General features: G+C 43.6%; 1 protein-coding gene across 2 annotated transcripts in view; it reads right to left on the minus strand.

Annotated features, from left to right (window-relative positions):
• lrp2a (low density lipoprotein receptor-related protein 2a) overlaps window positions 1–16,605 on the minus strand; it is a 390,094-nt gene that overhangs the window by 244,430 nt on the left and 129,059 nt on the right. For both annotated transcript variants that reach the window (XM_085986489.1, XM_085986488.1), the window contains exons 5-11: window positions 15,531–15,641; window positions 13,911–14,024; window positions 12,251–12,367; window positions 9,198–9,344; window positions 7,245–7,361; window positions 6,399–6,527; window positions 2,883–3,052 (exon numbers count right to left, since the gene is read on the minus strand). In XM_085986489.1, the coding sequence (XP_085842615.1) occupies window positions 2,883–3,052; window positions 6,399–6,527; window positions 7,245–7,361; window positions 9,198–9,344; window positions 12,251–12,367; window positions 13,911–14,024; window positions 15,531–15,641 (905 nt within the window). The remainder of the gene's footprint in view (window positions 1–2,882; window positions 3,053–6,398; window positions 6,528–7,244; window positions 7,362–9,197; window positions 9,345–12,250; window positions 12,368–13,910; window positions 14,025–15,530; window positions 15,642–16,605) is intronic.

Below are 16,605 nucleotides of genomic sequence, written 5' to 3' on the forward strand. Positions count from 1 at the left end.
TCGATGGTGGAGAACACCCAGTATTGGGTGATTTGGTTCACCATCTCGGATATGCGGGGTAGCGGGTAGGCGTCTAGTTGGGTATAGATGTTGACTGTTTGACTATAGTCAATCACCATCCGCTTCTTCTCGCTACCCCTCACCACCACCACTTGGGCGCGCCACGGGCTGTTGCTGCGTTCAATAATGCGCTCCCTCAGGAGCCTGTCTACCTCGGTCACGATAAACCGCCTGTCCTCCCAGCTGTACCTCCTGCTTTTGGTCACTATTGGCCGGCAGTTAGGGGTAAGGTTCACGAATAGCGAAGGCGGCTTTACCTTCAGGGTAGCCAGACCGCACACTGAGGGGCGGCTGGGTCCCACCGAAATTGAGCGTGATGCTTTGGTGGTGGCACTGAAAATCCAGGCCCAAGAGCACGCTCACACATAAATCCTTCATAATTAACAGTTTAAAATTATTATATACTGTGCCTTTAACGGACAATCGTACCGCGCAGTAACCCGCAATAGTCGATATCTGGGTTTTGTCGGCCATAGAGATCCTACCCTGAGTAGGGACTATAGTTAGAGAGAGTCGTTGTACCAGATCAGGGTGAATGAAGCTCTCCATGCTCCCGCTGTCAATTAAACATTTAACCTTGCACCCGTTTACCTCGATGTCCACCATCGATTTGGATAGTGGGTGCGGTCTGGACTGGTCCACTGTGATCGACGCCACTGTAGGGCCCTGATCGGGACAGGATGGTGGGCCACACGAGGCCGGGTAAGATGGCGTCCACGATGTCTGCTCGCGAGATGGCGGACCCCACGAGGTCGGACAAGATGGCGTCCAAGATGGCCGCTCCCACGGCGCGCACACGGCGGTGGCGGTTTTGCCTGCGGGGTTCCCTCTGCACACCTTCCCAACGTGCCCCTTCTTACCGCACTTACAGCAGGTGGTGCCTTTCGCCGGGCACAGGTTCCTGGTGTGCTTCGGCTGCCCGCAGAAGTAGCATTTGGGGCCCCGATGCGTCGCGGCGGTCATAGGGCTTCTAGGGGGAGAGCAGGGCCCCGACGGTGTTGGGCTACCGGGCGGGGAAGCAGAGGCGGCGTGGGCCGCGCGGCCTGACGAGTAGGAGTCAGAGTTCTTCTGAGCCACATCCAGCGATCGCGCTGTGTCCACAGCCTGTTTCAGATCTAGGCCCGTTTTCTCTAGCAGTCTCTGCCGGATGTAATTAGAGCTAAGGCCTGCGATAAAGGCATCCCAAATAAGCTCATCTGTGTATACCGTGGCTTTCACGTCTTTGCATTTGCAGTCTTTGCCAAGCACTTTTAGGGTGACTAGAAAGTCCTCTAGCGACTCTCCGGGTCGCTGTGTGCAGGTAGCAAGCAGGTGCCTGGCGTACACCTCATTGGTAGGCCGCTGATAGTGGGCCTTTAGAATGTTGCAGGCATCCAGGTAGGTGGCGGCGTCTTGGATGAGTGGAAAAACCCGGTGGCTTACCCGATTCTGCAGGATCCCGAGTTTCACATCTCCAGTGGCTTTAGAGGCTGTGATGGCTTCGGAGTTGGCCATAAAGAATTCCAAGCACTGGAACCAGTGTCCAAACCGTGCCGATGCATCCGAAGCATGCGGGTCCAAATCCAAGCGTTCCGGTTTCAAAAGTTGATCCATCGTTAAAAGTTTGCTAATAAAATTGATGCGCCTCAATGACTTCAAGACTCAAAGTTAACTGAATAAAACAAGGCTTTTATTAGCAAAGAAAAGATGCCTGTGTCTTCATCTAGCTTGCTGCTGTTCTGCTGCAAGACAAGCCTGGGCTTGTCTTAAGTAGGGCCAGGTATGGGCGGAGCCGACACACAAAGGGGGCGGTGCACTATACACAATACAAGGTAAAGCACCGGAGCAGGCAATGCAATATATGTAGTTAACTACAGAGTCTGATGAATGACATATTTCATCACAAGGAGGTCCTGAGTTAGGGTGGTGAGAAGGGCTTCTCAGGAGCTCACACTGAAGAAGTGTGAGAGGCTCCAACTTTCTGCAGCTGCTCCTAAGGCTTCAAATAGTTCCCCCAAGCCTTGATCAACAAGGTCCTGCAGCCTGCAAATGCTGCCTCTTTAAATCTCTTCAGCCCTCAGCGACCTGCTGCTGCAAGCAAGCCAGCTGTTTTCACGCCAGCTCTCATCGGCGGGGTTCCCCGCAGGCGGGTTTCAGGTGGGGAAAGCCCCAAAGTCACAACGGCACGGGAAAATCGTCCTTAACAAGGTGATCATTGGTGATTAGTGCTCCGACGAGCAGTCCCGCCAGCGGCGGGCGGGACTGAAGCGGGGCGCGTGGAAACGGCGGTCCGAAAGTCGGACGGGGCGGGGAATCAGGCGGTGGGGGGGTGGTCCCGACCCGCTTTTTCCGCGATTTTCGGACCACGGCCGCATGAAAAGCCACCCGACAGCTGCCCGAAAATCGGGGCCTTCATCTTCTTGCTCTATGGCTGAGAATTGAACAAATCTGCATGCTGTGGATGGGGCAGGGTGGGAGGGGGGATGAGGGGTGGGGGGTTCACTACCTTATTGGCAGGAAGGTGAGTAAGGGGTTGCGTTGGGGAGTAAGGATGGTAAGGACAGTTGCCCTTATGTAGGTTTAAATTTTTTAGTGCTTTGCAATTGTCCAGAAGAACTCACCATCACCTGACTAACTTGTATGTAAAACAATACAGTATATTTGGAATATAGAAAGTTTAATAATGCAAGCGTTACCAGATTAGCAACAGGTTATCAGCAGTAAAATACCTGTGGGAAATCAGAACTTAGAAACACAATACGCATGGTGTTAAAGAGCTTTCAACACAAGTTCATCTTTCCCAGTTTATTGATTCAGTGCCTAGTTTTGGGAATGTTGCCTACCTTATTCTGAATGGTATCTGTCCAAAAGATCATGCCCAGATAGCAATGGAAATCCACACCAACAGCAATGCCACGATTGCGAGACTGCACAAGAATCCGTACATTCCTTCCATGAACATCACCAATCAGTAAATCACGACCATTTGAGAAGATAATGGATGGAATTCCAGCTGAAAGGCAGGCAATAATTTTACATTAAGTAATGTACACTGCATTTGCAGTGCCTCAAATATTTTTCACCTATGATAATCAAAGTTTTAGAAATGCATGCTTATCTTTTTTAGTCATAACACACATACTGCAATATGTCAACTTTTAAGAAGAACCTACTTAACTGTACACAGGCTGTATTGTTTTATTTTAGTTCAATGGGAAAAACACTACAAAAATGATGTTATTCCAGAAAATACTGTTGTTTTGATTCATTTGAAGCAGTTGGCTTAAGTTCAATACAGAGGGCTTCCAAGCATTTTATAATTCATTTTCTTTTCCTATTTTTCCATTTTTGATTGTGTTTTTACAGCTAATCGAATAACCTCAGAGTATTCCATATTGGAAGGCTCCAAGAACTGCATTTTCGTAAATATGGATTTTACATTTTTGTATGGCAGCTCTTCATATTTAAACTTGGCATTTCCATATAATCATCTGCAGATTTTGTTAAACAAGTGAGCTGGACCTACTGGAATGCTACCTCCAGACCTGGTGCCTCTGCCCCAGTCCAGGGAAAACTGTTGTGTCAGTGTTCCATCTGAACAACAACGTCACCGGGAAAGAACTGGGACGTTCATTCTGTGGAAGACAACTTACCCATGAACCCCACCTGGGCATCACCCTGGACAGAACTCTCACCCATCAGCCTCATCTCACCAACACCGGCTAAAAAGTAAAAACCAGGGTGAACCTGGTCCGGAAACTCGCTGGAACGTCATGGGCGAGCACATCCAGAACACTTCGCACTGCAACAGTGATCCTCATCTACTCTGCTGCAGAATACTGTTCTGCCTCATGATCCTGCAGCCGCCACACAAAGATTGTGGACGTGCAGCTAAACACCAGCATGAGGACGGTGTCAGGGAAGGTCAAGTCCACTCCAACTGAGTGGCTCCCACCCAGTGCTGTCCCACATTGCTCCACCTGCCATTCGCCGCAACACCATGATGCTCTGTGAGTTGGAAAAAGTCATGAGCAACATCGACCTTCCCATTCACAAACACTTGAAAAACCCACCACGAAAGCGCTTAAAATCACGCCGGCCATTCTGGGAAACAGTGGCCAGTATACATGCAGTTTATATCGACCCACTGGACAGAATTGTGGGACGCATGCAACATAAAGAACTAACACCTCATCACTGACCCAACAGCAGAGGTCCCTGGCTTTGACCTCCCTCGAAGACAGTGCTAAAGCCAATCCGCACAGGGCATGGACAATGCGACCATCTGTTCCACAAGTGGGAGATGAGGAACGACCCGAATTGCGATTGTGGCCATGAGTCTCAGACCATGGAACACATCACATCAACCCGCCCACTAAGATCTGTTGCGGGAGGCAGTTCATCTCTTCACTCGGCATCTCAGGAGGCCATCGACTGGATAACCAAACTAGACATCCCGTTATAAGCTTTTCCCATCATATAAAACAACAACATTGAGCAAACTGATAGTCAGGAATAGTATGATTTGCTGCCAACACAAAAACAAAATAAAACCCATGCTAACAACCAAAGCTATATGAATATGAAAAAATGCACAACATATTCTAGGATGTGATTTCTAGGTTATGGCCCGGAATTTGCGGTCAGCGGCGAAACAAAGGCACATTTGTCACTGGCTCTGAAAAAAGCTACCCACAAAGATCTCCCGATCTCTGTGGTGAGAAGTTTGCCTTTTTTGACGCGTAAGTGAGATCAGTGTAGAATCCCTAGTGTGACGTTAACAAGCTGTCTTAAGTAGCCAATCACCACGCAGGATTCTCAGACAGGGAACCAAGAAGTGACAAAGTTGCTTTTATTAGGACTTTTTAAAAATGCTACAAAGAGCAAAACAAAGATTGGGTCTCTCACATGGGGATAAGGTATACCTGAAATAAATATGAAAAAACATTAAAAAAATTTTTTTTGAAAGTTTCTTAAAAATTGTAATTTTTTATCATAATGGAAAAATTTGACACTGCACAAAATTTAAATGCGTTTTTCAGGGCTATAACGTTTGTTTAGCAGTCAATACGCTGTTAAAACCCCAGTTACACCTAATCCAACAAGGTCTAACTTTTAATGGGGTATTTAACAGCGACGTTACCGCGGAAAAGCCCAAGTTTTCTTCAGTTTCACTGATTACATTGATTGCCAGCTATGGGGTGGGCCCACAGCGCAGCCAATGTCGGGGCAGTGAATGACTGGCCGCAATGTCAGGATTTCCGCGTCTAGATGCACATGCGCTCCATCCTGAAGTGCGGTCAGTTTCAGAGGGGTAATGACAGTGAAGGCTATTAGTTTGCTGTTATTACCCACCACAAATTCCGGGCCTTTCACTTTATCACCAGTTTCACATGGTTATTTTAAAGCACTGGAGCATTGCTCTTATGGCTTACATACTTTATAAAAATTTATATTTTCCCCTTTGGTATCCAGTGTTTCCATCAAGTCAGGTACAGAATAAAGATGGCTGGCTTCTCTTATGTGCATGAGGTTATTGACTGCACTCGTGTAGCCATCAAGGCACCAGAGGATGAGCCAGCAGCCTTCGGTAATAGAACGGGCGCTCACTCTATAATGTTCAGCTGGTCTGTGATCACTGCTAAAGGATTATGCCAGTCTGTGCCAGTTTTGACACTGATCGGATAGCAGACTGTAGGAGATGAATGACACCTAGGAAGCCCCTATCTACATGGTCCACATATCTCTCCAAGGTAGAGCAAATGTCAGATTCCAGAATCTGGATGGCAACCGTTTGAGCTTCCATCAAAACTGCAAAGGCTGGTAACATTCGTACCTTTTTTGAGAGCTCGGCTACAGCATTCCTGGATTTGATTACACGCTCCACGGTAGACTGCAGAGTGCTGATGCCATGCAACAAGACATCATATAAGGACACCCCCATAAGGTGAGACTTATGGAGCATTATGTCCGTTCATTCCAAAGACTTGAGCACTTAATCTATGCTGACACTACAGTGCAGTACTGAGGGAGTGCTGCACTTTCAGAGATGCCATCTTTCGGACAATACATCTGACCCAGTCTCGGACTAAAAAGATCTCATGGCACTATTCGAAGAAGAACAGGGGAATTCTCCCGGAGTCCTGGCCATCATTTATCCCTCAACCAACACCACTAAAACAGATTACCTAGGCTTTTATATCAATGTTATTTGTGGGACCTTGCTGTGTGCAAATTACTGCATTTCCCTACACTACAAAAGTACTTCATTGGCTGTGAAAGATGACGTTCTGATTGACACCTAAAGGAACAAGTCCTGAATAAGAGAATAAATAAGAAGCTGGGCGCTCAAAACTTACAGGAGGCATTTGCTCGACAGTGCTTGTGGTGCTCTAGGACATAGCCCTGCACACAGGAACATGCATGGCTTCCAACTCGATCTTCACACAGCTGGTCACAGGCTCCCCAAACATTACATTCATTAAAGTCTAAATCAAGAGAAAACAGAGAATGATTGAACTTTTACAAATGCTGTGGTACCGAATATTTGTGGCTCTTCTGGGGCACTTCCATCGCAAGTGTGGTGGGAGTACAGTGGGAGGATCACGAATTAGGCCAGGACCTGGATTACCGAGTCCTAGTCCTCCCGGCAGGTTCCGCGAGGCCGTGCCACTCCAAACAAGGACAGTGATGTAACAGAGAGCGTGCCAGGGAGGGGATTTCCAGGCTGGGAGTTTCCTTGGCCCTGTCCTGGGAGAAGAGCAGAGGGCTGAATGCCGAGTAAGAGCCAGCATATCAGACCGCCATCTGGCTAATATGGGAGCCACATGAACCTCCCAAAAATGTAAAAACTTTGCCTGTTTTTTTAGCCAACTATAAAAGGGACTGATGGGCCATGTAGCACTTCTTTCACACTCCCCCCACCCTGTATTTAGCTCCTTCAGCCGCATTTTGCAGACTTCACCCACTCATGGACCCCAAAATATGCTCCATGTGGTGTGGGCACCCGCCCAGTTCACGTTAATAAAGTGACTACCTCCTGATCCTGCAAGATATGCATCGGAGGTCACTACCATTTACATCAGATGGTCGGCTCACAGGTTTCAAACCCTGTATAATTTAAAAAAAAAAAAATTTTCCCTGCATCCTCACTTCTATTGTAGCAACAAAAAAAATAGATTTCCTGAAATACTTGCAGCACTCACCAACACAGGAACGACCATCAGTGCTCACTACAAATCCTAATGGGCAATAGCAGACCCCACCAGTTGGGGAAGCATGACAGCGATATTCACAGCTTAAAGCAGCACAGTTAATTACACCTAAAAGAAAATAAATACATAATAGGATTTAGGGGATACTTTCAACAATACAATAAAAGCACTTTGGTAACAATATACATCAGCTGGTTTGATTTCCTTATGTCTTCCTGCAACATTTTAGGAATTGAAATAAAACTAGTTGTAACCTTGTGTCGTCTTGTTTTTATTTTGAAAACTGAAATTCTCTTAACACTGGTGACTACTTCTTTGTACTGACAGAGAATTGAATACTCCTTTGCATCAGTACCTGCTAGATTTCTCATGGACTAAGGATTAATATCTAGAAGAAAATACCACACAAAATGTGCCAATGTGAGAGCCAACTTTGAACAATGGATTTATTCTATACCTCGCCATTTTAGTATTAAAGTAATAATGAGCAGAATATTTTTGGCCAGAAAATTTTATCAGACATTAGGCAATCAGTATTAAAATCATTTTTTCTCATTGTCTCTCCAATTTCCTCCCTGCCCCTCTTCTCTTCAAGGCATTACTTACTGGAGTATAGCTCCACAAGCAGCAGTCACCCTTTGGTAGCTCACCCAGATGAGTGAGTATTGGCAGGCTATCCAATTGTGGAGGACAACACAACCAAAATCAATGATGTCTTCACTGGCATTTCAGGAGAGTTCACTCTACAACAGTTAGGAGCAGAAGCTCCACTGATCTATCCCTCCCTAACCCAGAACTGCAGCCAATTGTAGCTCTCCGCCACTGTTCCAGCAGTGATCATCTATCTCAACACAAACTGGAACCTTGGTTAATTGCTCATGGACAGAGATTTTACCTTTGAGTTATAGGATCAATACCCTGTAAATTGCCCAAAGGGTGCCTATGAGATTCATAGAGGAATTGCCTTAAATTTGTCTAATTACAACAGTGATTACACTTCAAAAAGTACTTCATTGGCTATAAAATGCTTTGGGACATCCGGTGGTCATGAAAGGCGCTATATAAAAGCAAGTCTTTCTTTTCTTTAAATTAGAGTTTAGCTTAAAATGTGTCCATACAAAATAGATGTCTGTAGTGGAACTGAATGCTGAGAAATGGCTGTAAAGTGGAGCTAAATTAAATCATCACCCAGGCTTTTGGCCATGGAAATTTCCAGATAATTTGGCCATAAAAATCTTCTAAACTAAAGGCCATAAAGCAATTAAAACCATAAAAGGTCCTAAGTGATGACCTCAGAAAAGGCTGTTGATACTATGGACATCCCCTACTAGTATGAGAAGCCATCATCCCTGACTCAAACTGCTTAGGTAACACCTAATGGAATATAAAGATGTTATATCTCCCCATTTTTGTGAAAAAACTAAAGCAAGATTGATGGGGAAATGCCATAAAATTGTAGACAGAGTCTGCCATGCTAGAGGTAAAGCCATGCCTCAGTGACTTAATGATAGGCACAGGACTCCACATTTATCAGGTTTGATTGACCGATGGGGGGGGGGGGGGGGGGGGGGCAAGACCTTCTAGCACGTGTCACTCTGGTTGATTGTGTGGAGACCTCCCTTTGAAATTAAGATATAAAAATAGAGGGTTCTAGGCCCCTCACTGGATCAGTAGTAATAATCAGAGTAGCAATCTGTAGTAGTATCTGTAGTCAGTAGAGTAGCAAGGGCAAAAGCTCTTTGTCTTTGTCAGATAACCACCTGGGCAGTAATCTGACGGAATGGATCACCCGCCCATTGTAGAACTTGCCTGATTTTCATTCCATTGATCTCTATGGAAAGAAAGTCAGATGGGCTCTACAACGGGCGGGCAGTCTGGTCTGCCAGACTACTGCCCAGAGAGTAAGGACAAAAATTTCCTCCCCCACATCTTCAGACTACTCACTGCAGTTGTTGCTTGCTGTGGTGTTTGTTTCATCTTCACCAAAGGAACAGTCCGGGATCTGATCACATAGTTTGTGGACAGGGATACAGCGCCGAGAGCTCGGACAAGTCCATTCTCCTGGTGAGCAGTCCTCCTGTTCCCTCCTTTCTGGTCAGAAAATGAAAACAGAAACGTATTTTTAAAGTTTGTAGGAGCACAGCATGAAACATGCATTGCTTTAATCAAACCTGTGAACTACCTGAAAATATCATTGCGCACGTTAGGCAAAGCCTGAAAAACAAACTCAAATGCAGTGAAAATAATGATATTACCATAGTATATCCCCACATGGGAAATACAGGGATATGTGGATACATTTATTTGGCCAATATGCATACAACATTCAATTAATTTGCTTTATCAATTGTCAGTACAATCTGCTGAAATTGCAGTTTCATTCATTTTAAATGTTTCTGTTCTATCTATACATAATGGCACTGAAAAAATGCAGCTGTTCCTGCAGATTTCCTGAATTACGACTTTCCCTGATGGCACTCTGCTCACCTCACAAGGTCATTGATATATGGAGGTCAGGGTTGAGGTCAAGGAATCCTCAAAGTCAGGAGTTCTCACGTCCCAGTTGGAACCCGGCATACAATTTGGCACAGGTTCGCTTGGTCTCAGCAGGTGTGCTTGACTCCTGGGCCTGGTGGAAATGGGGCTTAACTGGGGTCCAGGGAAGGGTTGGGGTTGGGGCTTGAGAGGAGCCCAAAAAGCACTGCGGGGGGGGCGGGTTGAAGTGGCCCCTTTGTGAGGGGTCCACTCAGGAACCCAGATGCTCCCTGGAGAGGGAGCCCAGCCCCTACTCCCAGCTGTCCAGCTATCATCAGCATTCCAGGATCTTTGGTGGAGGAAGCATCGCACATGTCCCTATATTGCTGAAGGCCCGCTTCTGCAGTCCTCACATCCTGAACCTACGAATTTCAGCAGGATCAGTGGTACAGTTCCACAGCAAGGTGATCCTGGCATAGCTGCCACCATCATGCTCAAATTTTCCAGGCCAATTTATCTATATTTTATTAGAAATCGTATATCTGTTTGCATTTCCTGTCTGTATCATTTGGCTTCCTGTTGTCAGATTTTTGTCACACATTTTGTATCAACTTTTTCCCATTATAAATTCCTATGTCCACATTCATAATGGGTTTTGCTGATTTAAACCTGTCATCATGTTATTACGCAAATTGGTCCCTGTGTGACTTCGTGCCCAGACTATAAACATGCTCAATGAGTCCCTCTGGAGGTTTAATTCACCTTAGTACACCGTCTTGGAATTTCTCTTGGTCAGTTTTCATCCTAATTTTAAGGTTTATCATCATATTTCAGCTACTCCTTTAATCTCCCACCACATTATACTCAACCATGTCCTACCCCCCTCTACCTCCTACTCTTCTCTTTCTAACCCTTCCTCCCTCCATTCCTTTCTCCTCCTTCTGCCCACTCACTCCACCCTGCTCCTTATCCTCCTCCCTCTTTGTCCTGCCAACTCCCCCATCCCCCTCTACCGCCCCTTCCACCCCTCCCTCCCCTCACCCTCCTCCCCACCTAATTTATACTCTCCCCCTATTCATTGCTTCCTCTTCCCTCTTGCTCCCCACTCCCTCTCTCCTCCAATTATCCCATCTAAACTCACTTGACTTAAAAACTGCACTTGGTATTGTCTCGAGTATGTGGGGCATGTGTTTCATTGAAAACTCAATCGCCTGGAATTTGTGGTGGGTTATAACAGTGAACAAACAGCATTTGCTGTTATTACCCCTTTGAAACTGACCGCAACTTCAGGATTCAGCGCACCCTAATGTGGAAATCCTGAAGTTGCGGTCAGTCATTCACTGCTCCAACAGTGGCTGCGCTGTAGCGCTCCATCCTCTCCCCACCCCCCCCCCACCACCCCCATATCTGGCAATCAGTGTAATCATGGAAATCAGTAAATGTCGCTGTTAAATACCCCATTAAAAGTTAGACCTTGTTGGATTAGGTGTAACTGGGGTTTTAACAGCGTATTGACTGCTAAACAAACATTATGGCCCTGAAAAACTAATTTTAATTTTGTGGAGTGTCAAATTTTTCCATTATAATAAAAATTACAATTTTTAAGAAACTTACAAAAACATATATTTTTTTAAAGTTTTTTCATATTTATTTCAGGTTTATCTTTTCCCCATGTGAGAGCTCCAATCTTTGTTTTGCTCTCTAACATTTTTAAAAAGTCAGAATAAAAGGAGCTTCTTCACTTCCTGATTCCCTGTGTGAGAATTCTGCATTGTGATTGGCTGCTTCAGATAGCTTGTTGACATTACAGCAGCTCACACTATGGAATTCCCACTACACTACACTGATCTCAATTGTGCATCGAAAAAGGCAAACTTCTTACCACAGAGATCGCGAGATCTTTGTGGGCAGCTTTCTTTGGGGCCAGCGACAAACGCCTTTGCTTCGCCGCTGACTGCAAATTATGGGCCATTATAAATATCTACAGTACCTGTCACCCCTGCACATGACACTGTGATAAGTCTTTCCTCATTCTAATTATTATTTTAATTGAATTTCAGAAGTAAATAAAACATATTTGAAGGAAGCAAATAGGTAGGGTAGGGATGGCGGAAACTGGTTGAGGGTAACAGCGAAAGGGAGTGCGCAGTTCTGATGAAAGGTCATCAACCTGAAACTTTAACTCTGTTTCTCTCTCCACAGATGCTGCCTGACCTGCTGAGTGTTTCCAGTTCCAGCATTGCGTGTTTTAATTTCTCTTTCACGTGTTAGAATTTTCAAAACTACAACCCTGAAAACTATATCATTGACAGCAAAGATTCCTCCTGATTGTGTGTTATTTTCTATGGGTTCAATAAAAGCAACAACTGAAAGATAATTCATTGTGCTAGTACTACGAACATTGCTCCATCTGTGATTCACGGTTGAGTACACGATTGTTAAATTCTGTAATCCTCATTCAACAGTTTACTAATCTCACTCATTTAAACTTTAATATACTCACTGACTGCCCACATTCTTACCACATCCTCTTTCATCAGCATTATCTCCACAGTCATCATCTCCATCGCAGAGCCAATTCTGATGAATGCAATGGCCACTGGGGCAGGTAAAATAATCTCCTTTGCAGGTTGGATAAACTGCGAAACACAAGAGATTATCACCACACTATTAGAAGTTATCATATCTCAAATGTTAAAATATTGTCCTTTCAGAGTTTTAGAATTTATTTTGAAATCAAAACAGAATTTTATGAATGTTATTCTCATAACTTTTTGCTCATCTGTGTTTCAACTAAAAATAACCTAACCATAAACATATGCCCCAATTCAAGGTCCCCAACTCAACTGACCTACAAATTTACATTTACATTGACTGATTTATATATTTCCATTCCTTGCATACATAAAACTACATAGAATTTACAGCACAGAAACAGGCCATTTGGCCCAACAGGTTTTATGCTGGTGTTTATGCTCCACACAAGCCTCCTCCCACCTTACTTCATCTCACCCTATCATATCCTGATATTCCTTTCTCCCTCATGTACTTATCTAGCTTCCCCTTAAATGCATCTATGCTATTCATCTCAACTATTCCATGGGCTAGCAAGTTCCACATTCTAACCATTGTTTTGGTATACAAATTTCTCCTGAATTCCTTCTTGGATTTATTAGTGACTATCTTATATTTGTGACCCCTAGTTTTGGACTCCATTATGACTCGCAAGCGCTAAGGGCTAAAAATATGCTGAAATACATTGCAAGTGTAATTTATTGTATCTCTCAGTCTGTATTGTTGCAAGGTACTGACTCACCAAGTGGAGACAGGCACCTCCCCACAAGGACAGAGAGACAGGGAAGAGACCGTCAACCCAGCCTGCTCCCACATATTTCCTCATGATTGGTTATGTAGCACCAGAAGTCGGTCATATGTCCTTTTTTAGCCAGGGATCGTTAGTGCTGCAAACCCAATCCCACAAACAGCAGCAGTCTTAATTAATTCCATTCTTATAGGGACTTACCTGTTAATTATAGAGAGATTTTAAAAGGTTCAAACTTTTCAGCAAAAAAAATGTTAAACCAGTTCCTCGTATGCATGGGCCCACTAATTGGCAATCTCATGCAGAAAGCCCATACAAGAGAGAAATTTTTAAAAATCAGACTGGTGCAGTAGAGGGTGCTATTCTAAGACTCAACACTGGGGCAGAGAAAGGAAGCATTAGTTTGCATTCTAACTTTTCTATACTTGACCTAGGAATGCTCAATGCTCCAAGCGTTCCATTTCCCAATACTAAGATAGTTCATTTTGATAAGCACAAAATCCACAATAAAAATATTTAAAATGGTCAATGTTTCTGGCCTGCAAATGGGTCTCTTCAAATATCACTATATTTAAAACAAAGTTATAAAACATGACATAGATCAGGCTTCAATACCATCAATATTGTTTGCCAAAGTCTCGCAATATTTTAGTTGGTGGATTTGAAGCTGCATTCTCAAAATGAGACACCACTAAATTAAATTATAGATTTTACGAGTGCTGTAATTGTAGAGCATCCAATTAGCCTATAGTAACTTTTTACCAAATACCCAGCAGGTTTGTGCTGAAGACTTCTAATTTACTTCAAATAGTATGAGAGAATTAAATTACTGTTCCAGAAAGTTAAAAGGAATACATTACCACATTTTTGCTCATCGCTTCCATCTCCACAGTCATCATCGTGATCACATACAAATATCTGTGGGATGCATTCTGTACTGGCACATTGAAACTGAGCACTGCTACATCTCTGAGCTGCAAAGGGTTGGGAAAGAGATGAGGGAAAGGGGGAGAAGAAATGGGTAAAATAAAACACAGCATTCACATCCTTTTTTGAAAATTTCAGTTGGTAAATTATACAGTTCTATGATCTATGGCTTGATGGATAAGTGCACCACCCAGTGTGGTCTTGAGCCATTTGATCAGGCAGGACCCCAGTCTATGCTGAGTTAGCTGGTCTAAGTCAGGGCAACAACTGGGGAGACACAGTTGGCTTATGCATCCAGCACTGTCAATGGGAATAATCAGCTGGGTTCCCACTCTTGAACACTGTCCAGTAGCCCTGCTGGAAAGTGTGCTTGTGAGGCTGGCAGGTGAGGACAGGATCCATAGTAGAAGAACTCACTAACACACACTGTCTAACGTCACTATCACAAGTGAAGAATGACCATTTCGCTGAGGCACTAGTTTTAGGAGAGGAGGAGAGAAAACTGAAAAAGAAAATCTTCACGTCAAGAATTTACTTCATCAGTACTTATGAGGGGTAAATGCTAAATGGTTTGTAATACTGTATTCTTACTTCCAGGCTTGACTTTTTGCCATCTTTAGCAACTCAAGTGCTATTTGTATTTGCACACAAATCAGATTTTTGTTTAGCATTGCTGCACAACATTGGGAGACTGCCAACAAATTATGGTGTGACTATCAAGCTTCAGGTAATGAAGCCAGTGAACAACACACCTCCCTCCCTCCCTCCCCCCGTCACCTTCTTAGATGGGATAATTCAAATGTTCACCCAAATAAAATAGCTCAAACCCCCTCTGGAGGTCAGGTAAATGAAGAGTAATAAAATCACAATTGTTTCACAAAAATGTTTTGAAAGGAGGGGTCAACAACACATTTTTTGTTGGATTAGGTAACCATCTTTACATTTTTTTCTTGTGAGGCTGTGGAATGCACTACCAAAGTTAGTGTTGAAGCAGAGACCATGTCAATATTGAGAAATGGGTTAGAGAGGTGTTTAAAAGAGATAATAAAAGGGATATGGGAACAGAATGTGCACGAGATAAGGGCTACTGCTCATGTGGCGGATAAACAGCAATACAGACTGTTTAAGCCAAATATTTGTTTGTTTGCAAATCCATGACACAATAGCATAATTCATGTAGAACACATTGGTATATCATTTACGTGCGATTTCCATTATGATAGAAGTGATATATAGCTCTTCTGCATTCCATAAATTGAGTACCAAACACCCGGGCATAAAACTAACCTAATGGATCAGCTACTCATTATAGAAACCACCCAATTTTCATTTCCATTGATCCACCCCGTGATAATCACTACTTTACTAGTCTCCATGAGTAGATAAGAAATTCTTCCGATTAGGTTTGCTGCCGCTGAACAGAACTACAGAGGACATATTAAATTGTTTCAGACATGGTCTGTGTTTCAGTATGTCTGTATATCAGTGTCTTTAAAAGGTGATTTGTTACAGTCAGGCAGTTAGGATCTAAACATCAGAAAAACAGAACGTACTGCAATTGCTTTCATCTGTTCCATCCCTGCAGTTCAGCACTCCATCACAATGCTGGCTAGAGTTGTAACAGGCTCCATTTGAACACTCCATTTGGGTGCAAATAGGGTAATCTAAAGACAAGAAAGGGGGAAAAAAATGATTACTAATTTACTTCTCGTGCTTTGAAGTAACAGGTCATACATATGCTATCTACATGTATTGTGTAAAGAATGTACTTTTTAGTGCTAAGGTGAAGACTCAAAATGATCTAAACATCTAAAGACCTCTGCAAAATACAATTTTTCTTTTAGTCTTGAGGTTTTCCTGACATGTAACAGTTGCCTTCACCCGTTGAATTTTTCCATCCACATAAAATCATAAAATCATACAACACAGATGGAGGCCATTCAGTGCATAGCACCTATGCCCCCACTCTGTACCTGATAAACTGACAAAGACCAATTTCTAATCTAATAGTCGCATTGCAGCTTAACCAATATTTGTGTAGCTCAACCTCTTTCTTTTGTACTCTATGCCCCATTTATGTTTTTCTTACAGCTTTATCAACTTATCCTCCTACTCTTATTTGTGCATCTCACCCCCTCAGTCTGCTCTTCTAAGCCTTTTAAAGATTTACACATCACATGTACTGCAATTTCTGAAAGGGCATGGGTTCAACCAATGGCAGGAAATAACTGCTATAACCTGATTTTTACCTCATTTATCCTCAGCAATTAAAGTGAATTTGAGCAAACATTTAATCAACATGTATTTAACGGAGTGCAAGTGTGTTTGACACCATTTTCATCTTTACCCATGTTGCTACCACCAGTAAGTCAACCTACCCACAAACCACAGGCAATACAAGTCGGAGGCAGCCATTTCCAGTGGTACTTAAAGGGATACTCGCCTGCTCTCGGGTAAAATGCTGCAAAGTTTTGGGAGATATTTTGCTTGTATTACATTGTGTGTTTTTTGCTGCTTATACTATGTTAAAGTGCATATAGTGAGTGGCTGTACAACATTCTAAACTCTTAAAGGGCTCCTGGCAACACATTTTTATCTTCATGGCATCTTTCTGGATATTCAGCAGCG

The sequence above is a fragment of the Somniosus microcephalus genome, chromosome 4, assembly GCF_052327205.1.
Source record: "Somniosus microcephalus isolate GS21.2 chromosome 4, FLI_Smic_1.0, whole genome shotgun sequence".
Taxonomy (NCBI): domain Eukaryota; kingdom Metazoa; phylum Chordata; class Chondrichthyes; order Squaliformes; family Somniosidae; genus Somniosus; species Somniosus microcephalus.